At 42.3% G+C, this 23,536-nt stretch overlaps 1 protein-coding gene across 1 annotated transcript in view; it reads right to left on the bottom strand.

Annotated features, from left to right (window-relative positions):
* CYP19A1 (cytochrome P450 family 19 subfamily A member 1) overlaps positions 1-23,039 on the bottom strand; it is a 30,378-nt gene extending 7,339 nt beyond the window's left edge. Inside the window, exons 1-5 of the mRNA XM_016224971.2 lie at positions 22,895-23,039; positions 17,625-17,775; positions 8,756-8,910; positions 3,565-3,741; positions 822-936 (exon numbers count right to left, since the gene is read on the bottom strand). Of these exons, the coding sequence (XP_016080457.1) occupies positions 822-936; positions 3,565-3,741; positions 8,756-8,910; positions 17,625-17,775; positions 22,895-23,039 (743 nt within the window). The remainder of the gene's footprint in view (positions 1-821; positions 937-3,564; positions 3,742-8,755; positions 8,911-17,624; positions 17,776-22,894) is intronic.
* Positions 23,040-23,536: the final 497 nt, after the last annotated feature.

The raw sequence follows: 23,536 nt of genomic DNA, 5'->3' as shown, positions 1-23,536 counted from the left end.
CACGTTGATTAACTAAGGCCATTGGGCATTTGTCCAGTTTTCTGCTAGACTAGTCTAAGACCAAAGCAAAGCCATTTAATGATTGTTTCAGGATCCCCCAAAGACACAAGATATATAACTAAAAACGACAACAGCGAAAAAAAACCCACACCACACATTTTATTGAAGTTCATTATGAGAAAATTCTTTTGAGACTACTGTCAATTCCTACAAGTTGAATTAAGTTAAATTTATTCAGAAGCAACACAGCTATAAAAGGATTTCATATTTCCATTTTTCCAGATATGCAAAGAGAATTTTGACAAATAATAATGGCAGGTTCAGCCAGCCCTCTGTTCAACTCAAAATACACTGTAGCCCTGGCCAGTTGGCTCAGTTGGTCGAGCGTCGTTCTATACACCAAAAGGTTGCCAGTTTGATTCCCGGTCAGGGCACATGCCCGGGGTTTGGTCTCGATCCCCAGTAGGGGGCATGCAAGAGGCAACTGATGGGTGTCTCTCTCTCTCCGCCCCCCTTCTCTAAAATCAATAAAAACACATTAAAAAAAATACACTGCAATGTTTTAGTTCCAGATATGGAGCTCTCAGACCACCCACTTGGCCCCCTTGCTAAGAAGCTCCCCTGGCCAAAGGCTTCCTTTACTCTGGTCTAGCCATATTCAGCCAAATTGATGTAAAAAGTGTGACATCAGCAACTTAATCAACATCTCCCTTGTGGGCTCTAGTAAACAGAAAACTTGCTGAAGAGGCCAACAACAGCAAAAACACAATGAAAAAACAATCCAGTTTCACAGACAAATTTTCCAAACTTGTGTTACTTACACAGACTTTTCATATTTTTTGTATAGCCAAGAAATCTTAAAGAAGATGTCTGGTTTGAGAAGGAGAGCTTGCCATGCCTCAAAATAACCCTGGATTTTAATTACGATGGCATTTTCTGGAAAAACAAACAACAAACAAAAAGAGCAGAGTAATGAGCAAAAATGTGAGTCCAAGAAGGGTACTCTGAGCAAAAAATATCCCTAGATTCCCCTACCAGTCTGGGGTTCTAAGCTAGGCAAGGCTCCACCTTCAGTGGGCGTTTTAGCCATGCTATTGCCACTAGACAAACTGACACTAATTTATTCTGCTTGGCATCTCAGTTGGCCCAGTTGACCAGAAATTTGCCAGTTTTTGACTTTGTGTAAGAGACACAGCCTAAAATCTCACACACTCCTCTTTGGCTGAGCCTCCATGTCGCTCCTGTTTTTCTGGACGGGGGGGGGGGGGGGTGATGAAAGGGACACTACTAATTACGGCTGTCGTAGCCTCAGTTCTGGCACGTGGGAGGGCAAAAAGTCACGCTGCCCTCCTGCCGGGCAGCCAAGAGCCACATTTAAACTTGATTTGGTGTTTGTTAAGCAGAGCCATTAAGTAAATAATTTACTTGGATTATGTACCTAATTAATAGCTTTCGATTGTATTCTAGCTCATAGTGCTTTATTCATATTTTTGCGTAGCACTCCTCAAATAGCTTTCATATGTAGAATTAATCTTAGTATCTTTATTGCCTTGTCTTGAGCCATGTGCATAGTCAGCTCTTAATTAATGTTTCTTAATTAAATTGGAAATTAGGGAAGAGAAAACCCCTGCCTTTTCCAAATTATACAAACGGGAAGGGAATAAACATTTATTTTCAACTGCTAAATACCAGCCACTATGCAAGATGCTTTGTAAGAGCTCCCCTTGATCCTTACAGTCTTGCTAGGGGAGTGATAGTGTCATCATTTGGCAGAAGAAACTGCAGTTCATAGAAATTGAGAAGCTTGCCCAACACCACACAGCCAGTGTGGCAGGCAGACTCTTGGGCTGGAGCCCAGCTCTGTCTGACCTCAGGGCGATGTTCTTTCCTCTTCATTGCACTGGCTCCCTTAGACAATCAGAGTTTAGCAAGGGCCAGGTGAGGAAAGAGAAATAAAATAACTCCGCATGAGTCATGCAGGTTCTCAGCATCACAGTCTGTACCCAAAAGTTAACGTTTATAATTCCCTTTACATGATCCTTCCTAAGATCAAGGCGAGCAGGGAACCAAGGAGCAGGGACCTATAAGATATGTACCTGCTGAACCTGAGGAAAGCTGTGCATACAGAGGCAGGCTGAGATTGGAGTCCCTGTCTGAAAGGGGGTCAGGCAAGAGGGTATGGCTAAAAATCAGAGTGAACGCGGGCTCCATCCAAACGGCAATCAAATGAGCTTTCTATGGCTCTTGTGAGGAGTAACTGAAGAGCAGGGAGACGAGGCGAGGAGAGCTGAACACAAAGGGAGGGCTTAGGGCTTGTCTTTTTGTCCAAATGTGGTCAATCAGACAGCAGGTATTAGAGTTCAGCTAGTTTAGGCAAGTGTTAAAATTGTGCCTTACTCTTATGCTTGTAATGTTTTTCCTTATATCTGTACGTGGCTTGTGGCCTCACTTCATTTAGGCTTATGTTCAGACATCCTCTCTCCAGAGGCCCCGCCTGACCACCCTCTCCATGAGGACCATGTCCACTCCCATTGACCTCCCCCTTTACTTACTATCCCCTCACACTTATTATTGATTAATATATTATAGGCAAAATAATATTACCTGTTATATATTACAAGTAAATATATACTGTCCATATATCCACTGAAATGTAAACTCCCTGAAGGCAAGGACTTTGTCTGTCTTGTTCACTGCTCTATGCCCAGAACCTATAACAGTGCCTGGTATAAAATAGGTAATCAATAAATATCTGTTGAATAAATATATGAATCAATGAACACTACTAGAAGTTAATTCAGGAAGAATGACATTAAACTGGACAACAGCAGAATGGAATTAATCCCAATGATTCATGTTTGCTTTTAGGTGGTGGTAGAGTTGCATGTATGTGTTTTAATGTTTCTTTCTATAGTATAGTGAGGAAAGTAGCTTCTTGAGTGAGACATCTTGCCAGAGTTGTTAAAAATGCTAAGTGACAAACTACATGTAAAGCAGCTTTTTACACTGCTTGCTACATGGTAGATACTAAATTAATCGTGGGTATCGTAACTGTTTCCCGCAGCTGCAAGCAGCAGCACCATCATCAGACAGGCAGAGCCTAAGCTTTCATACTTAGTAGCTCTGAGGGAGGGGTGTGTATGTATATGTATACATCTGTATGTGTGTGTATATATATATATGTATGTGAGTATGTGTATATATCATGCCCCAAAACAATGATTGAAAATGGTTAAATATATCAGTTTGTTTGGTGGGAGGATACATTATCGACCAAGTAAACTGATCACATTTGTTGAGTTTTGACTGTGGGTAGAATTCTGTTTCCTAGAGCAATGAAGAGGGATACAAAAAAAAAAAAAATAGATGGCCCCTACTTTACAGAAATTTATATCTTATAAGTGAACAAGGCAGACACGCTAGGGAAAAAAATATTAGGAAATCTTAGAGATGTTGGAAGAACAGTGTGGAAAACAGCATATCGTAGTTGAGCCCACTAGCTCTCTCAGCCCCGCGTTCAACGAAGGGCAGAATGGCAAGGAATGAGAATGGAGATTTGGGTACCGTCCAAAGGGATCCCCAGGAAGAGCATGTTGGAGGTGTCCAGCATGATGCGCCGCATGAGGGTCAGCACGTCCACAGTGCCCGCCTCGCTTCTGACCTCCTCCAGCCTGTCCAGGTGCCTTATGATAGACTCAGCACAAATTGTCACCATGCGCACGAGGCAGGGGCCCGACAGAGCTGAAGGGAGTGAATCAGAGAGGGAGCCATCGTGAGCTCTGGGACACACACAGGCGAGTTCGGCTTTTTATGTTTAGAGCTTAATCGTCCACAATTTTTTATTCAATAACTGGGTGGAAATTTTCATATTCTTTTTATACTTTAATCTCCTAGTTTTATATAAGAATGTATCACCATTATTGTTAAAAATGAATGAATGAATCTCATTTTAAGCAAACTATTCAAAATTACATTTTTCATGCTATGGCAAATCATTTGTGAGATTGTAATGAAACATTTGGTACTGTGGTCATAAATCACAAAACAGTGTTTCCTTCATACTTACTATATATATTTTCCTCTAAAGAAGATTTGGCTTTGTCCAGGGTGATACTTATTTTATGTTTCAACAGGTGGCAGGATATTGCGACAGAACTAGTCAAACTGGACCTTAACTATTTTATCTAAGATGCTTCCTTTTAAATTTAGTTTATACATTTAAAATGCTACTCTTATAAGTTACCAAAAGTGCTCTTCTCTTAACTTTGGTTTTTCTTCAAACTACTAGATTTATTGTATTCAACCCGTGTCATAACAGCTAAGCAATTCTATACATCAAATCCGTAGTATATAGTGGCCCTTAGAACATATTTGTTGAATAGAGCAATGCGCGAATGGATGATGAATGGATGAATGAATGAGTGAACGAATGAAAACAGGTAGAGTGCACTAGCTCTGCTCTCACCCTTTGCTCTGCTCCTGACTGTCTGAGCAGCTAGTGGCTTCTGATGGTAGGTGATCTCTCTTGAGAGTTTAACTCTTAAAGTCCCCCTTTCTTTCTCTGTTGTAAGTTTCTTTAAGCTTGAGAGTAATCTCTCTTTTTTATGTTTTTTATTATTCAGACTTGCTGTTAAAGTCAGAGTCCTTGAAATGCAATGAAAAATACTGGGGAATTTTGTAGGCATAATTCTCTGTTAAAAAAAAAATCAGCTGCAGAATCCCCCCCCCCCCCCCCCAAGGCAGACTATGCAAATTAAGGAAGAGGGCCTGGTGAGTGGTCCTAGATTCCTAAGATTTTTACTTAAATGTAAAAAGAAAAGGTTGTATTTGTGGCATACTTCCTGACAGTAGGAAGGACTTGGCAAGTATGAGAGGCCAGGATGCTGTTCCCTGGGTGACTGTCATATCCACAAGAGGGACAAGTGATTCCTTAATGACTCAGCACTTTGTGTGTAAGGGTTGGTTTTGAACATCACTGGTGGTTTTCTCCCAGGCCGTGTGATTTGCCTCTATGTCCAAGAGCTTGAAGCCAAATTTCAAACATATAAACAAAATGTAATTGCTTACAGGTAGTGGTATGAGGTAGATATGATTTTAATTTTTACAATCTGCTTAAAAGAACTGAACTTTACCCAGTTCTAAAAATAATTTGAGCAAGTAATCAGTAATTGAGCAAGTAACCATCCATATAGACAACTCTCTTGGCAGTTTCAGGAAACACAGGCTATTTCTTGGCCCTCTCATTTCATTCCTCCCAGGATGGGTCCTGGCCTAAGTTGAACTTTAACTATTTCTCCAGACACACCCAGTGAGTCAATATCTTCATTAATATTACTACTTTAGATACCAAAATCTATTCCAGACTTTCTACTATATCAGAAAAACCAACAAGGAGCCTAACTCTAGAAAAAAAATTCATCAAGGAGTGCTTTGGGCTCTCATTGGTTACTAAAAACGTCACACACAGCCCTAGCCAGTTTGGCTCAGTGTTAGAGATCAGCCTGTGGACTGAAGAGCCCTGGGTTCGATTATGACCAAGGCATGTACCTCAGTTGCAGGCTTGAAGCCCAGCCCTGGTCAGGGCGAGTGCGGGAAGCAACCAATCAATGTGTCTCTCCCACATCAGTGTTTCTCTTTCTCTCTCTCTCTCTCTGAAAAGCAACAGAAAAAAATATCCTCAGATGAGGGTTAAAATAAATAAATAAAAATGTCACACACAGCAGTGAATTTTCAATAAACAATTAGCCCTCTATTTTTGGCATTTAATTTGGAATAGTTTTGTAATGTTTTCATTAGAAAATCTGATCTTCCGTATATATATGGCTAATCTAAAAACCACAAAGACTTTTTATTAATCTCTTAGTACTGTGGATTCTTTCTTTCTTTCTTTCTTTCTTTCTTTCTTTCTTTCTTTCTTTCTTTCTTTCTTTCTTTCTCTCTCTCTCTCTCTCTCTTTCTCTCTCTCTCTCTCTCTCTCTCTCTCTCTTTCTTTCTTTCTTTCTTTCTTTCTTTCTTTCTTTTGATATTGAGAGTATGTTTACTAAACCTAGGGACAGTGAAACAAGGAAAAGCTTAGGATAGGAGAAGCAACAGGAGAGAGCCTAGGCAGGGCTGCTCTGGCTCTCTAGGAATGTCATAGGAAAGAAATGAGCCTAGGTGGGGCTGAGGAAAGGGGGCCTTAGAGATAGGTTCAGGGAGTTAGCCTGGGAAGAGTTGCTGCTGCCCATTGCTTCCCTGGTTGCAAATCTCATGGGGACCCTTAGAGTTTAGGAGATACATGCCTGAGAAGGAAGAAGAGGGGGAAGGGAAAGGTGAGGCAGAGCAGGACCGATTCTCCTTTTAACATCTATGTAGGTGCCCTCCCCTCCATCCACCCTGCGTCACTGCTGTAGCTCTTAATTGTTCTCACTGCTCACGGTCATGCTTCCTTCCAATTAATCATTCACTCTGCTACCAGAGAAGATTTTCTAAAACACAAATATGTTCATGACCTCCTGCTTAAAATCTTGAATGATTTCCCTGTAGCTTCTGAGATTAGCTCAGCCCCTTAACCTTACTTAGCACAGGAGTCTTTGGTGGCTGGCCCTGCCTTCCCCTTGGCCCCACTTGCATGGATATGTGCAGGCATGTACCCATGCAAGGTCCAAGGGCCTACTGACAGCTCCTTGGACAGGGCATGCTAGCCTGTCCTTTTCTGACTTGGAGTATCCTGTTCTTTCCTCCTGTGGAATGTAATGAGGATCACACTTTTTAAATTTAGGCAGCTTTTACCTTCTCTGAAAACTCATTATAAGCATACACTTTTCTCAGTGTGCTTTAGGTGGCCCATTGGTCTGTGCTGTGTACTTTCTGCACACATCTCGACTATAACACATCACTGAGGATGGTGTCTGAGGTACTGATCTGCCACTCTGCTCCCTCCCGCATTATAAATTCCTTGAAGGCAGAGACCGTATCGTATTTCTTATTGTGTTCTGGGCACCTAGTTTAATGATGAGAAGAGAGTAGTTTGTTAAACAGATGGATGAGTTTAGAGATTCTATTAATTCTCACATATCAGAATAGAGAATAATGGTACATGATAGTTAACGGCTCCTAAATACTAGTTCACATATTTCTAATACACCTGGGCCAAATGACAAAGTAAAATAAAACTTACATTTCTATAGGATCTTTGGGAATCAAATCCACAACCTGTAATCTTAATCCTGTACTCTTTTCATTAACCTATTCTGCAATTTTGTCAGGCATAAGAAAATTTATCTGCCCCAATACGAATAGTAGGCAGAATGATAGTCCCCTAAAGTTGTCCAGACCCTAATCCCTAGAACCTATTAATATGGTACCTTACATGGAAAAAGGGACTTGGCACATATCATTAAAATTAAGGACCGTGAGATGGGGAGTATATTATGGATTCTCTGGGTGGGCCCACCTAATCATGTAAGTCCTTAAAAGCAAAGAACCTTTCTCAGCTTAGGTCAGAGTTTGAAAGAGATATGATAACAGAGGGATGGTCAGAGAGATGTGATATGAAAAGGACTCAACCCACTGTTGCTGGCTTTGAAGACAGAGGAAGGGGCCACAGGCCAAGGAATGTGGGTGGCCTCTGAGGCTGGAAAACATAAGGAAACAGATTCTCCCCTGGAGCCTCCAGAAAGAAACACAGCCCAGTCAACACCTTGGTTTGAGCCCAGTGAGACCCATGTCAGACTTGACATACAGAACCATAAAATAACATGTTGTGTTAAGCCACAAAGTTTGTAGCAATCTGTTACAGCAGCAAGAGGAAACTAATACAACAGAGTCTACAATAGAGTTGTGCCAAGTCTTGGTGATGGGCAACTCTGTAGAGGGGAATCAGCACCCAGGGGGAACAGGCATAGCTTTTCCCTGTCTCAGCAGCCACGCAGGAGGCATCTAGGTTCCCTACAAGGCTGACTGGAGGAAAGAATGTTGATTGTGCATGGTCAGTCCTAAAATCCATCCAGCTCCAGTTCCCACCACTGACAACATTTCCAAGGCATGACTATGTTCCTTGGTGTTAATGTCAAAGTCTGATCATGTATATCCCCCAACAGCTTCATGTCCAGCAGGATATGGTAAAAAGGGAACTCACTAGATAAGGAGGCTTGGGATCTGGTCTCTGTTCATCCATTACTCACTATGTTGGACAAAAATCACAGACTGTGAAACTCAACTATAAAACTCAGAGGCTGGATGAGGCAACATATAGAGTCCTTCCCAGTTCTAAAATTCTCTAATTTTATTCACAACTTGCTTTCTGTTAAAACATCTGGGATATAAGTCAGTGATTCAGCAAACACCTTGCTGTTTAAATCAAACATATGGCAGAGACACTCAATTCCTAATTGAAATAATCCTAAATTTAGAGCTCCATCTCTTCTTCACATTCATAAAACTGCTTTGTGTCTTAACAGGAGGGACAGACGTTGTGGTGGTTAAAAACGTGGGCTCTGGGGCTGTCTCCTGGTGTTGGGATCACGGGCAAGTTACTTAACCTCCTTATGCCTCACCTTTCTCATTTGTAAAGTGTAGGTGATTAGAGTATTTTACCACCTGGGGTTGCTATGGGATTAAAATATCACATGTTTGGAACAGTGCCTACTATACACTAAATGTATAATACATGTTAGTTCACGTCATTATTTCAAAACTGTGAAGCAGCAGAATTTAAGAAAGATTCCCAAAAGAGGCACATTCATAGATAAGAGCAGGAGGCAGCCAGGATTACCTTTTGTGAAGAAAGGCCGAACAACTTTCCAGAGGTCTGGATTATTGTTAAATATGATGCCATTCTCGTGCATGCCGATGCACTGCAGCCCAAGTTTGCTGCCGAATCGGGAGATGTAGTGATTGTGCTTCATTACGTGGAACATACTTGAGGACCTGCAGAGAAAGCAAGTCGTGGTGTTACTTCTTAAGGGTCAGGAGAACTCCTGGTAATGACTTTGACTACACGTGGCTCTCTTAGCGAATCAATGAAGGCGTATTCTCAGGTGAGGATTAAAAAAATAAGTCAATAAATAAATGAAAATAAAAAGGGGCAGAGTGGTTAGCAGAGAAAGAGTAGTGGTTTTCTGCAGTGCAACTATGGGAGAGGTGAAGATAGCTGAGGCAGGGCAAACTGCCATTAGTCTGTGTTTCAGTTGTATGAACAGGACGGGAGCCAAGCCATGTATCCAAGTTGCCCACGTGTGTGCTCTGATGGGGATCTGCCACAGGCAGAGCTGAAGAGATACAGCTCTTGACTTTGGGGCTTGAGAACTAAACCGCACAGGTCTGCCAGGTGAGTTAAAATTGATCCCCCAGAGCTTTTTTCCACCTGAGATTATAAGTTATCCCATGTTTTTGAGACCAGAGTGGAGTTCAGAGACAGATCTTAACATTGGAAAGGGACTACACATTTGAGCAGAGCAATAGGAAGAAAATATGCACATTATTGCAAGAAAGCAACATATATTTATAAACATCTCTTTGCTATTCCAAAAGAGCAAAAACCTGGGTATTTTCTGGTGTGCAAACGATAGAAAATGCAAAGTAAACGTGCGGTGCCCAATAGTGCAAATTCAAGAAGCATAAAATATCATTGGTGCTATCGTCATTTTAGATACTGCTGTTATTTTTATTTTTATTTTTATTTTGGTGAACTGAATGTTTATTCAAGTTTTTAGGTGTTCACTGCAACTTTGGTTCTTCCTCCTTGCTTCTCCACTGAGATTTTATTTTTCAACTGTAAATTCTCTTACTCTGGGGGTTTTCTGAACATATAACCCTCAGAGATGGGGTGTGGCTGCTGTAGTCCATGCAACTAGTTTTTGCGCAGCCCAGTTCTTACCCTGGGCTTGGAGTGGCGGTCTTAACACTTGTTCCTCTCTGTCAAAGTTGTCACTTGGCTCCTAAAAGGATGACTTTGCCTTAATGAGGTTGTTTTGTTAATGCCTGTGAAAAACACATTCTCATGGAAGACATTGGGCCAAAAGAGCTCTGTGCTGGCTGAGGGGATTAGGCTGTGGGCTAACTATTAGCCAGACCCTCACATTTGTGATGGATTCCACAGTCCTATTTAAACTTCAAAAGAAAGCCCCTGAAATAATGGCAGGGCCAGAAAATGAAAACAGAATTATTACATGCATAAATTATTTATGGGGGAAAAAAATCTTATGTTCAAATCAAAACACTCTGTATTAAGTAAAATGTTCTCTTGATTTGAGTCCAGATAACATTCATCAAATGATCCTGAGATTTGGACAAGTTTCCTTCGTCCTAGAAACAAAAACAGAAACAAAAATCCAGATGCTTCTATTTATATTCCAGGGAATTAATTTGACTGACAAACAGCTGCAGTTTTGTCCTGTGTAGAAGAATCATGCTATAGAGAAGACTGAAATTCTTACCAGATTTCAGGCCTCTAGCTTCCCTTACCTTCCCCTACCTCATTCTGTAATTAAGGCAGAAAGTAATACTTTGTACCCTCTTTATTCACAGATTTCTATCTAAAAATGTTTAGTGCTTAGAGACGAGCAGAACACTATCTTTCTGCTCCGACCCCTGAGCTTTGTGAACTGCATCAACCGCGCTGGCCTGTCCGGCCGTTTGAGGTATTGCTAGTCAATTTTAAAAAGAGAACGAGAAGCCTCGAACTTAAACCCCACGAAATGTTAGTTAATCAAGACCTAACTTTTGAAGTCAATGTGTCCTTTAGGGGGCACCCACACCTCAGTTATTCGGAGTCAGAGGCTCAGCCTTGGCAAAGGACAAAGCTGTCAAGACAGAAGCGAGAGGCACAGCAAGCCGAGCATGAGCGGCAGGCAGAGCAATTTCAGCCAGGCCTTTGGTCAGGAGCAGGCTGGCTTTATCTAACCCGGGAAACCGGGACAGCAACTACGAGAAGGCTGGTGAAGAACCAGGGACCCAGCCCAGAGCTCTCCAGGCGCCCAGGAGCGCATAGGGACCTCGCCCACCTGCGCACACACTGGGACACCAGCTGGGGGAGATGCTGTGCTGACAGCTTGGGAGAGGGAGGATTTTTCTCATCATGAGAGACTGAGGGAGTCCTCAGGCTCAGAAGGGATAGTGGGCAGTGTTAGTTGTCTGGTAACTGGAGTGATTTTTCTTCTTTAAACATAACTAAAGTCAAAAGATAGCTCCAGAGATAGCAAACCTATTGTCTATTTAAAATGGAAAGGAGCCAGGAAATAAGTTCCTAAGTGGTAAGTGTTCTGAGTTTAAAGGACTCTAAGGTCTGTGGCCAGGCTTAAGAGTGATGAACACTAGAAATAAGGAGGCGACAGTTAATGGAATAATTGGTCCCCCAACATTTAGGAATACTTGCCTGTCTGTGCTTGAGGTTTATGCTCCATCAACCCTGTCACCTTTTTACTGTCCTTTGCCCTTCTAATGTCCTCACTTACCCAGCTTAAATACCGGGGTCACTGCAAGAGGGATCTGATTGTAACCACCCTAACCAAGTGATCAAATTTAGTATCATTAATAGTGGGACAACCTTTCCTTGTCTCTTTTAAAAAATATGTTTTTTATTGATTTCAGAGAGAGGAAGGGAGAGGGAGAGAGGTAGAAACATCAATGATGAGAGTCACTGATGGGCTGCCCCCTGCATGCCTCCCTGCTGGGGATCGAGCCCACAACCTGGGCATGTGCCCTGACTGAGAATGGAACCATGACCTTCTGGTTCATAAGTCGATGCTCAACCACTGAGTCACACCAGCCAGGCTCCTTGTCTCTTGATGGGAAGCAGTATGAAGTGCCTGTACTACCAAGGAAGTATTATTACAAAAATGTTTAACATGAATCTAATTAAGCCTTTAGACCTAATTTTCAATTTATAGGAAATACAGGGAATAGAGAAATATGTGAAATGACACCATAATGAAACAATGTGAGAAATTCAGAATGTGCGGCAGCCAGCCTACAAGACAACTGTCCTGGTCTCTTCAAAAGATCAATGTTGGGGGGAATAGGAGGACTGCTCTTTTAACTGTCCTGTTCATTTGAACATTTTCTCAATAGAAAGTTTGAAAAAATATTTTATTGTCAATCATTAAAGTCACTCTCTTCCATGCATACTCAACTCCCTTCACCCTCTCCTTACTTTGTCATAGTTGTCTGGTAAAACCTCAGCCCTGGCTAAATCCAATTCTTAGCTTACTCTGTGCTTGCACCTGGTAGTCGAATGGGGCTGGGAACACCCCCCAACCCTGCCCCCCACCCACCCTCTCACACACATACACACACACACACCGGCTGACAGGTCTCAGTTACATTTAAGTGAGCCCTTTGTGTGGCTGGCAAGTCTACTACATTTCCCTAGCCCATTCACTCACTCTTCTGTTATATCCTGCCTCCTCTCTCTTCAAATGTTCCACTTCCTCCCCCTCAGTCTCACTTAAAGACTTTATTTCCAGTTTTACTGAGAAAACAGAAGCAACTAGAATCTTTGCAAGCTCTAACCACCAGGATCTGTACCAATATACTAAACCTTCCCTCCTATTACTGTGGATGAAATTCCTACTTTATGGAAAGCTGCTTGGAAAAGCTATTTACACCCGCTGCCTCCAATTCTTCTACCCCCATTCTCTACTCCAGTCAGACTTTTGCCTCTACCACTCTCTTGTCCCCACCATGCTCTTGTCAAGGTTACCCGTGACCTCCCTATTGCTAGATGCAACACTCAGATCTCTGTATTCACATGGCATCGTTAACACTTCCCTCTTCCCTGATATGTATTTGTCACCTGGCTTTCCGACCGACCACCATCCTCTCCTGGTTTCCCTTTCTCTATCTAGCTCCTTTGCTACTTTCTGACTACGGTAGAGGATCTTGTGGACCTCAAGAAGGAATATATCTGCCAAGAAGGACTCCTTGTGGTTAACTGGGCCCAAATTCATAGAGTCTAGCAGCCATTGTTACATGCACACTGCATATCAGGGAAAAGCCACAGACAGTGCCAAGTCCCCTCCACTGTGTTCCTGCTCACTGAGCCAACCTTATAAAGGGGTTACGGGAATCATATTTTGAACTGAGACCTGCCCTGTCCAATCAGAGCTGCATGGCTTTCTCCCTCACTTCCTTTAGATCTTTAAATCCTCATTTGCATCTTTACCAACCAGTGAAAACGGCTCCATAAGACCAATCAGGATGTGCTATTGCAACCAATAAGAACAGTGCTATTTGGACCAATCAAACGATGCTAATTTGGATTTCTCATTTGCATAAAATGGATCAATCAGGGATCAGGGTGAGCACTTTATTTAGATAAGTGGGCCTCCCCTTTGTCTTGGATGAGTGCACTTTCAGTTTTCATTGGAGGCTGCCTTGCCCTGGTTTGCAAACTGATTATCTCAATAAAGTTACTCCTTTTACCACACTCCTTGTACCGCACCACACCTGTTGGCTTTGGATTGGTGACGGTGAAGTTTTGTTGACAGTTTAAGGCTCAGACCTTGCTTTTCAACATCCCACTCAGATGTCTGCTAGACCTGTCAAGTCAAAATGTCTGAAATGGAATCAATCCTGGTTTCTCCCCATCCCAAACTTGTTCCACCTGTCTCACGTAACTCAGCATCTTCCTTCTTCCAGGTGTTCAGGCAAAAACTGTGGCATCACCTTGACTCTCACACCCAGTATCCAATCTGCTAGGACCTATTGGCTTTGCCTTCAAAATACACCCAGAATTTTACCTCATTGTCGCATCACCCTACTGCCCTCACCTGGACCAGACGCCATCATTTTTTGACTAACTTCTCGCTTTATACCCATCCCTTGTCCCCTTTCCTAACAGAGAAGCCAGAATGATTCTGCTGAAACATGAATGAGTCAGATATGTCACTCTTCTGCTTAAATTTCTTAATGGTTTTCCATCTCAGGGTAAAGGCCAGAGTTATTACAATGGCCTTCAACGCCCAACAAGATGGGTTTCCTATTCCCTCTGTAACCCTGTCTCCACTACTCTTCCACTAGCCACGCTGGTATCCTTGTTGTTCCTCAAATGTTTCAGACAGGCTCCCACCTCAGTGCCTTTGCATTTGCTGTTCCTTTTGTCTGGGATGTTTTTCCTCTAGGTTTCTGCATGGCTTTGTCCCTCACTTCTTTTAGGTCTTTATTTAAATGCTGTCTTCTCAATGAGGCCTGCCTTGACCACCTATTTACAATTGTGCTCCCATCCCTGCAACAGGCCCTCCCCATTTCCCTTCCCTACTTTACTTTTCTGTGTAGCACATATATACCTGATAATTTTGTGAGCAACCATCCTGGTTTGCCTGGGATTGTCCCAGTTTCAGCAATAAAAGCCCCACATCCTGGGAAACCTGATAGTGCCAGGCAAACTGGGACAGTCAGTCACCCTACTGATATACTTTACATTTTACTTGTTTATTATTGGTATATTAACAATATAACTATATTTCTCTATGGCAGTAGAGATTTTGGCTGATTTGTTTATGATACCCAGGGTACATAGTAAGTTCTCAGTAAATACTTATTTAATGAATAAATGGAGGGACAATAATAATTATAAGTTAGGATCATATTCTCAACAAATATGTTTAAAGAATAAATGAATAAATTTCCTATAAATTTATACATATTAGAACATGTACTACTGTAACACTAATTGGTATGTTAATTGCTAACATATATGCAAATATGACCCTAATTAGCATGTCAGTTGCAAATTCTGCTTTATGGATGCTATTCATAATTCTTTTTTTTGTATTCATGACAAAAAATAATATATACACGACATACAGTGTCATGCACAGCTTCTGTAGACCCTCGTTAATTTAGCACCTATCTGCTTGGGGAATTGTGCATACTTTACCTACAGATGATTAGATGGACCTTCCCCCAAAGCCTGGGTGCGTAGGCCACATCCCAGCGGCACTCATGCCTGCCCAGCCCCCACCCCGCCCCGAAGTTCTGCAGCCCTCACCACTTCGGGACTAAAGTGGTTAGAAAAGTTGGGCCATAATCTCCACACAGTTATAATGACTACAGATCTCAAACTTTTCAAAAGAAGAAAGATCTGGCAAACTATTCATATAAAAATAAAAAGCTTTCTGAGGTCCAATGGGGCCTTTTCAAGAGGTACAGGTAGTTCTGGAAGGGACCTGAAGAACAGGCAAGGAAAGGAGGAAGGGACAAACATGTCCTAGTCCTGTGGGGGGGCTCGGCCCTTAACAAAACTGAGCGGCTCAGAGGCAATTAAAAAGAACACAAAGACTCCAACCAGTGAAAAGCCTGTGAGGACAGGACAATGAAAGAACTGGGAGAGCTGAGGGGAGGGCAGGATGGGTTGTGTCCACGTCTCCAGCGTGAATCAGCGCCTGACTTGGTCAGGTAGCTAAGGTGACTTTCCTAATTAAGACAGCAGATGGCAGGATGCCACCCACTCCTCCCTGTAATGAGGGTCCCACTTCAGGAACTGGCTTTGGGCTTCCAGGGAATTTATCTGGTGATCTAAGCATCTAGGATCTGAGAGTGATTTTTATTCTGGTCCCCAGATCCTTTCTCACATGCGTCCTTCTTCATTTCTAGTCTTACATGACCACTACCTGAGCTAGACCTAAGGCTAGCACAATAAGACAAAACCGCTCCCACTCTGCTTGGCTGCTTCCCCTGGCCCCAGGGAAAGGCCCCCTGCTCTGGAAGCTTCTTGCCTTCTCTCCTCTCTCTAGCTCCTCAGCACATTGGAATCACCCGGAGAGCTCTAAACACTGCTGATGCCTGGCATTGGGGTTTTTAAAGCTCTTTGAGTACTTCAGCGTGCAGCCTGTGTGAGAAACACTGCTCCAGATCCTGAGCTGCAGGCAGTAACTTTTTGCATAAATATCCTATGGGTCACTTCACCTGTCTGCTGGGGGAAATAAGTGACAAGGAAGGCAGAAGCTGACGTGAGGGCTGGAAGGCAACTTGCTGTGCCGGGGGATGAAGGAGCAGGAGTAAATGTTCCAGTCCCCCAAGCCCAAATGTCATCAGTCCCAGGACATTCTGAGACTGCAGTCGGTTGCAAAAGTGAGTAAAGCATTGATTTTTAAAATGAGAACATAGCAAGTTCACTTCCATTTGGCTGACCAGAGTTCCATAGCCCAAGAGAAGTGAAATCCTAGAGTAATTATGTCCAGCCATGAGAGTGCGGTTCTCAAACTTGAGTGTGCCTCAAAATCACCTGGAGGGCTTGTGAAAACACGGAGATGTTCTTATTTAGTGGGTCAGGGTGGGGCCCAAGAATTGCATTTCTAATAAGTCCCAGGTATGTTGGTGCTACTGGTCGAGGGACCACACTTTGAAAACCACTGCTTTAGAGTCCTTTCACAGTGAACCTAATGAAACGACATTTCCATCTGAAGCTCTTTACACTTAGCTGTATAAGGTTGGTCTGCCTTAAAAGCGCAACACCACCAAAATGAAGGAACAGAAAAAACCCAGGCAAAAAGTGAGGTGTTAGATTGTTCAAATATAACTACGGGATAGTTCAGGGAATTGGGCTTTGAGGATACCATGCTATTTTATGAAAATGATGTCTGTAATCTTGGCCTGAAAAAAATCAACATAGTTTCCAGAAGTGCTTCACTTTACTCTGGGCAATAGTCTACATATCTAAACAAATAATGCTAATAAATCAGTAAGCCACCCTGGTCACCTTAGTTTGTGGGTAAAGCCCCATTAGAAATTATAAATATAAAAATTCATTAATGAGACAGTGTTGGCAAAGTTGCCAAAAATCTAGTAAAGATAGCTGAAAGTCTAGTCAAATATGCTCTCTCTGAAATTCTGCATTTTCTATGATTACTAAATAAGAAAACTAGTATTTCACAAGGCTACTACTATACCATCAGTGCATATTTGATTAACTCTGGAGTGAATTCAATCTGCTTAAGTTATCTGGAAAATGCGACAGTGAGGGGCATCGTTTCTTCTAATAGACGGTTGTGCCCCTGCTTTGTTTAAGATCACGCAGCAAGGACACTGGCATGCAGTCATAGCTAAGACAATGTCATGTGGATGGCGTCTTTCTCTGTTGGCTACCCTTCTAGAGGTGCCCAGTAGCCTGGCATTAGCGGCACATTAGCAGGCTGGTACAGTCAGATTTTTGTCTCAGGCACACCTAGGAAAGCAGGAAGGATAATGCCTGCTCTGAAGTATGTTTTGTCGAAACCAAACCTTCTAGATTGTCCGCATTCGCTGATTAGAGGGGTTGGAAGCTTTCCAGGCTTTCCAGAGTTCTTTATCTGTGCACCTCTGCCTCAGGCAAAGCCCTTGTCCCACTCGTTTATGGGGTTGGGGTGTTACCTAGGAATATCTCACTTTCACTGAAGTAGTAAAAAATAGCCTTAGGAACAAAGATGGTAAGATATCAAAATAAGTTTGTTTTTGAGTAGGAAAACCCCCAGCTTTGACTTTTAAACTGGGCATATATGATATAACCCACGGGCACAGGCAATAATGTGGGGAGGGCCTGGGGGCGGTGGGGGCTCAGATGTGGGGTGCAGGGGATCAGCTGGGGGGGAGGGGGATAGCTGTAATACTTTCAACAATAAAGATAAATTTAAAACATACAGGTCTCTGATTATTAAGAGACTTACTTGCTGATGATGAGTGTTTCCTCTCCACACACCCAGACTCTCATGAACTCCCCGTACATCTTGTTGTAGTAGTTGCAGGCACTGCCAATCCCCATCCACAGGAACCTGAAGTGTGAGATGAGGGGCCCAATTCCCATGCAATAGCCGGGACCTAGGAACACCAGCAAGGACAGTCAGCATTCCAGCAACACCAGAAAGAGCAGCTGCTTTATGGTACGGATGTTCTTAATTCTTTTATACCTAAGTGTTTTTTCACATCTTCTGATGTATACCTGTGAAGCACTAAACAAAAACAAATTTAAAAATAAACCAATAAGCTTAGCTAGAAGCTCTTTCCCCCTCCAGGAATAAAAAGTAATTCACTGTCCACACCTTACCAACTCCATTTGGCCTCAATCATTTCATTCAGAACGAGCCAGGGTATGTGTCTATCTTCCTGCCCTGTTAAATGGTGTTAATGAGATCACATACAAGTTCATCAGTCCATCTAGTTACAAGCACAGAAACCAGGAAAGGAAAGGTGAAAAGCTGACAGATCTGTCTGGCTGCCTAGCTTTGTCTGAAAATTTTTGGTTTAAATCCCCCAGTTGACCTAATGGGTGGGTTGGAATTAGGTTGTAGTTTTGATGTAACCTGTTAAAGTAAGAAAAACATGGTCTGCAAAGAGAATTTTCAAACAGAGAATATGCTTTTCTTTTCTATTTTCCCCTCTTCTTCAAAAAGGACTGAGTTTAAGAAAAGAATCTTAAGCTAAATCTCATTAGGCAAAATAAAGCTAAGACTTGAATTAGGCAGTGAGTCTGATCAGTTTTTAGAGCAGAGTTTCAGTGCTGCGATGTGGTTTCACTCAGCCACTTTCATCCTGGCTTATGTAGACTAAGGCAGAATGTTTTTTAATTAATTGATTGATTTTTAGAGAGAGAGGAAAGGAGAAAGAGACAGAGATTGATGTGTTGTTCCATGTATTTATGCATCCATTGGCTGGTTCCTGTATGTGCCCTGACCAGGGATCAAACCCGCAACCTTGGTGTGTCAGAACCATGCTCCAGCCAACAGAGCTACCCGGCCAGGACTGACAAAAGCAGAATTTTGAAGACAGGAATTCCGTGAACAGCTATGGAATTTTCTGTTGCTTATATCAGAGACCAAACTTGGTAGCTTGATTTTATCAGTGGTGGTAAAAAGTTAGACAAAGGCATTTTGGAATGATGTTAGGAACTTATTTATAAAGTAGTAGCTTTTCTAAATCTTTCTCCTTTAAATCCATTCTGTTGGTGAACTAGTTAAAAAGCCAAAACATGCACAACTGTGTGAGGTAGAACTCTCACTTTACGGGCAATGGTTGTGTAATAATAATCTAGATAATCTAAGCTTTTTCTTGAATCATCTAAGTTAGATGTTTAGTTCCAAATTTGGCAAACAAGGTTTAGTCCTAAACTATGCAATAATTGCATAATGTGGACAAGACTATTCACTTTTTTCCTTTAATGCGAAGGACTTTGTTCCTATCTATGGGAGGAAAATATTTTCAAAAGGTTCTTAATCCTTTGTCCTAATAACACTATTATTATAAGTAGATGACTGACTTTATATAAAATAATTTCATTAAGTTCTTTAAAAAATTTAAATAAGCAGGTTTGATTGAATATGTGTTTCCTTAAAATATGAGACATGCTAACGTGCTATCAGTTGAAATATGTATAATAACAAAATACTGGGTGGTCACAGCTGAAACATTGTAGATGATCAATAAATGTGTTCTGAGTGAATTTTAAAAATTAATTAGATGTGTGTATAATATAAAGAATAAACTTTTACATGTCATTCTTTTTTAGAGTATTTTAGATTGTATTTACATTTCGATAAAAATGAAAAGGTATCATTGTATCTGTTACATTTATTCCAAATGAGGTCAAACAGCTGGCTATTTGAGAGTAGATTTATTCAACATTTGCTTATTTAATACCCCAGGCTCATGGGAAACAAAGACAACAAAAAATTGCAAAATCAAACAGTTATAACACAATATGATCCTTTCATTTACACTCATATTTTACCCCTTCCAGCTGGAGAGAAGAAAGCTCCAGGAGGGGAGAAACTTCAGTAGAATATTAGGGAAATATTTTTGGTTGCAGCCACATATTAGCTGCCCTCTGCTTCCCGGGTTTGGGGATGCCTCTCTAGGCATGCAGCAATTGCAGGAGCAGTAAATGCTTGACTGCAATTTTGTAGAGAGACAGCCTTTGTGAAGACAACAACTGGGACCTCTTGCCTGCTATCTAATCATGAAGCTGTTGTGTGAAATGCATTTCACACTAAGTATACACCCTAGAGAAACCCGCACACATGAATGTTCATAGCAGCACTATTCACAATAGCCCCAAACACCTTTCAACAGAAGAAACAGTAATTGAACCATGAGATGTTCGTGTAACTGCATATCGTGTGAAGTACAGCTGCAGGCCACCACGGGGATGAATCTTACAAGGATAAAATTGAGCAAAAGTAGCAAGAGAGAAGAGCAAATAATGTAGGATTCGATTGCTGAAACCTTTAAAGCTAGGCAGTATTAAACTACATTGTTTGGGGATGTGAAATTAGGTGGTAAAACTGTAAAAAAGCAGGGAGTGATTGTCACCTAACAGAATTATGTTTACCTCGGGGCGAGGGAGAGGGTGTGATTGAAAAGGCACAAGGGACATTTTTGGGACTCTGCTAACATCCTATCCTATTTTTTTGTCCTGGGCTGTGATGACATATTTATTTGTGAACTATTCTGTAAAATATTTTCATAAGGGGAAAAAAGAGAATGTGTTGCTATGCACTTTCCCCTGTCCCCCCATGGAGATGTGGCGCCCAGAGCAGAGAGAGGCTCTGGAGGAGGAGACCCATGTGCAAGTTTGGGGATGCTGTGAGTTTGGGGGGAAGGGAGAGCTGCCAGGTGCCAGGTAACTGAATCCTGCACAGAGATTGGTGAACTTGGGGCATTTTCCCAGAACTGAAGCTTCTAAATCCTCTAAGTAGGAAGGGCCCTTTCCGCACCCAGACTCTCATAGCTCACCTGCCTGTGTGTGTCATCTCTGCCCGCCTGTCTCCCTCACTTCCCAGAGCCTGATAAAGCAGAGCCTCTCAGTACACGTGGGTCAAAGAAATTTATATTTGAGTCCAAGTTTAATTACTTACTAGCCATGCAATATCTACTCTCTTTCAGTTTCAGTTTCTTTACCTGCAAAATAGGCAGAAACACACCCACTCCATCAGAGTGCCATGAGGATCACAAGAGAAAATAAGTGTGAAGTTGCTTTGTTGTAAACTGTAACTTAAACGTAAGGGCTTCGAATCATTATATCTTCTTAAGCCCCTTTGGCTTTCCCTGCCCCTGAACTTCCCCTAACCTGTAAAATCGAGAACCCAGAGAGCCAGTGATTTGAAGGAACTGGCCCAAGGAGTTGAGAAGTATTGGTCAGCAAGAATTACCCCAACAAGGCCAATTTCCTCACTTTTCCTTCCCTACCCAGGAACATGGGATCTCGGAGTCTGTGCCACTAGAGGATTCTGATCGGACCTCATGTGTTCAAAGGGAAAGCCCAGAACTAGAAGCTCCCTGACCAGCAACATGATCATCCACATGGAATGTAGGACTTCTGGTTGCCCTACACACAAGTGCTTTCATTTTTCCTCCAGCTGGAGACCTGACAGGCCATTTCCCTTCTCTGTACTGTAACCTCTCACCGGGAAAATGGGGAGTTTGAGCTTCATGGTTTCTCCTACTTGTCAAAACAATTTGCTGGGCAAGGCAAATCGCCTCTCTGGGGCTCAGTTTCCCCTTCTGTCAAATGAAGGTGTTGGGCTCATATCTGTGGCTCTCAACCTTGGCTGTTCATGAAAAATCACTTAGGGAAATTTTTTAAAATATCAGCATGGGAGCCCCACCTCAGATGTGGCTGAGAACCACAGTACTATATGACCTATCAGTGTGTGATAGCATGGTGTCCCCGGCTCATGGTGGGGGACAGAATGAGCTGCCACCTAGGCTCCTGGTCCAGAGCTTCAGGGGTGCCAGTTCTCATGCTTGCCCCTAGACTGACCTCCTCAAGGGCCCAAGGGAGTTCTACCACCACATGCAGCCTGAACATCTCAGGGGGAGGGAGTCTTGTTTAAAATGCACCCACCTCAACTCCACTATTGATAGAGCCTGACCTGGGAGCCCACTGGGGAAGAAGAAATTCAGTGAGAAAGGATTTCAAGTTAAAGACCATGGAGAATCTTCTCTCAGACCCCATTAGGGAGTAGAGAACAAAATTAATTAAATGTTCTGTTAAATTGGGCATCAAAAGTAACCTAAACTACCAGGCTGAATTAGATAGACAGGCAGTTCTCTGGAAATTCTTAAAGAATCCAGACACAGGGCACTGTGCACCGGCCCCATACTCTGTGATGAGGCCCCCCCATGCTTGGAAGTGTGTAATGACTATGCTCCTGAAATATAGCCTTACCTACCATGTAGCATATGGGGTTGGGGACAGATGCCTGCCATGAGGAATGTTCACTGAAAACTAAAGAGCTAGTCTGATATTTCTGGTTAATTCTGAATTAATATGATAGTGGGTGAGTGGTGGGGGTTTCTATTGGATTTATCTGGATAATTATGTTATACTCTACTTTTGATCGACTCACAGATTGTGTTGAAGATTCTATCAGGGTGTGATGTTCAAAGGGAATTGTAGTGGTCCCCATTCTTCGACTGCTCAGGTCTCATCCAGCCCTTATGTGGGCACCATCTCACCCCTCCCCCTCCCAAGAATAAAAGAAAATGAAGAATGAGATGAAGAGAAGGCAGGGAGAAGGCATGAAAGAGGCAAAGTGGGAAGGAGAAGGGAAGGAGTCCAGAAGGCATTCTAGAGATTTTTTCACCTTGAGAGCAAAAGCAGAATGAATTTGAATCCAACAAATAAACAAAAAACACCTGGAATTTTATCTCACTCCTCCCAGTCTCAAACTTACCTTAAAGGCTTTGTGCCAAGTCTCCCTTACCAGAGCTAAGTACAGAGTAGAAGGGATTACCTAAGATATTTTAAAAATACTTTCATTTAAAATGTGCAGATGATTGGTATAAAAAATTTCACCTGAGTCTTCATTTGCTGATGTTGCTGTGGGTTTCAGCCATCACCCCAGGTTTGCTCTGTGTCTTTGACAACTTTTCCTTACCCTCACGGACCAAAAGCCCACGTAAATAATCTCTTAAGATACAAAACTAAATGATGACTTACCTGGGATTGAAGATGTGTCCTCATAATTCCAAACCAGAAAGAGAAAGCCAGTGAGCAGCAGGATTGGCATGGTGGCAATAGGCATAGCTTCTGGCACCACGCTGGTGATGTTATAATGCGTTGGGTTCAGCATTTCCAAAATCATATTGTGTTCCTCTTTCCCAAGGGAAGCAAGTTAAAGTCCTGTGGGAATCAAAGGGGCCGAAAAATTAGAGAGTCCCCCAAGAGGTATATCTAGGACTCCTGTCCCTTTAGAAGATGCTGTACTGTGGAGAGCTGCACTGTTTTATAATGTGATTGGACGCTTAGACAAGACAAATTCGACTTGTGGGTACAAGTCAAAACAAGCAAGCCCAAGACGGATCTTTTGGCTTGACCTGCAGCATTTCTGACCTTGATAGAGTCTCAGGTTCATTTAGACGCTTGGTCTGATAGAACCTTATCATCTTGCCCTTGAGTGGGTAGAGTGACTGAATTCCCAATTGAGAGCCAAATTTCTTACCAAAATACAAGAAAATGTAGCTTCTTCCAGAGGTGGAGTCATTCTGTGACTTCATCAGCAGATTTTGTGTAGGCAATCTTTTTCCCTCGCAGCCAAATCAATGTGTGTTTTTTTAAAGCAGCCCTCAACACCCTTCCTTG

The sequence above is a fragment of the Miniopterus natalensis genome, chromosome 1, assembly GCF_054644295.1.
Source record: "Miniopterus natalensis isolate mMinNat1 chromosome 1, mMinNat1.hap1, whole genome shotgun sequence".
NCBI lineage: Eukaryota > Metazoa > Chordata > Mammalia > Chiroptera > Miniopteridae > Miniopterus > Miniopterus natalensis.
Note: the sequence above shows the minus strand (reverse complement) of the source record. Positions and strands in the feature narration are given on the sequence as shown.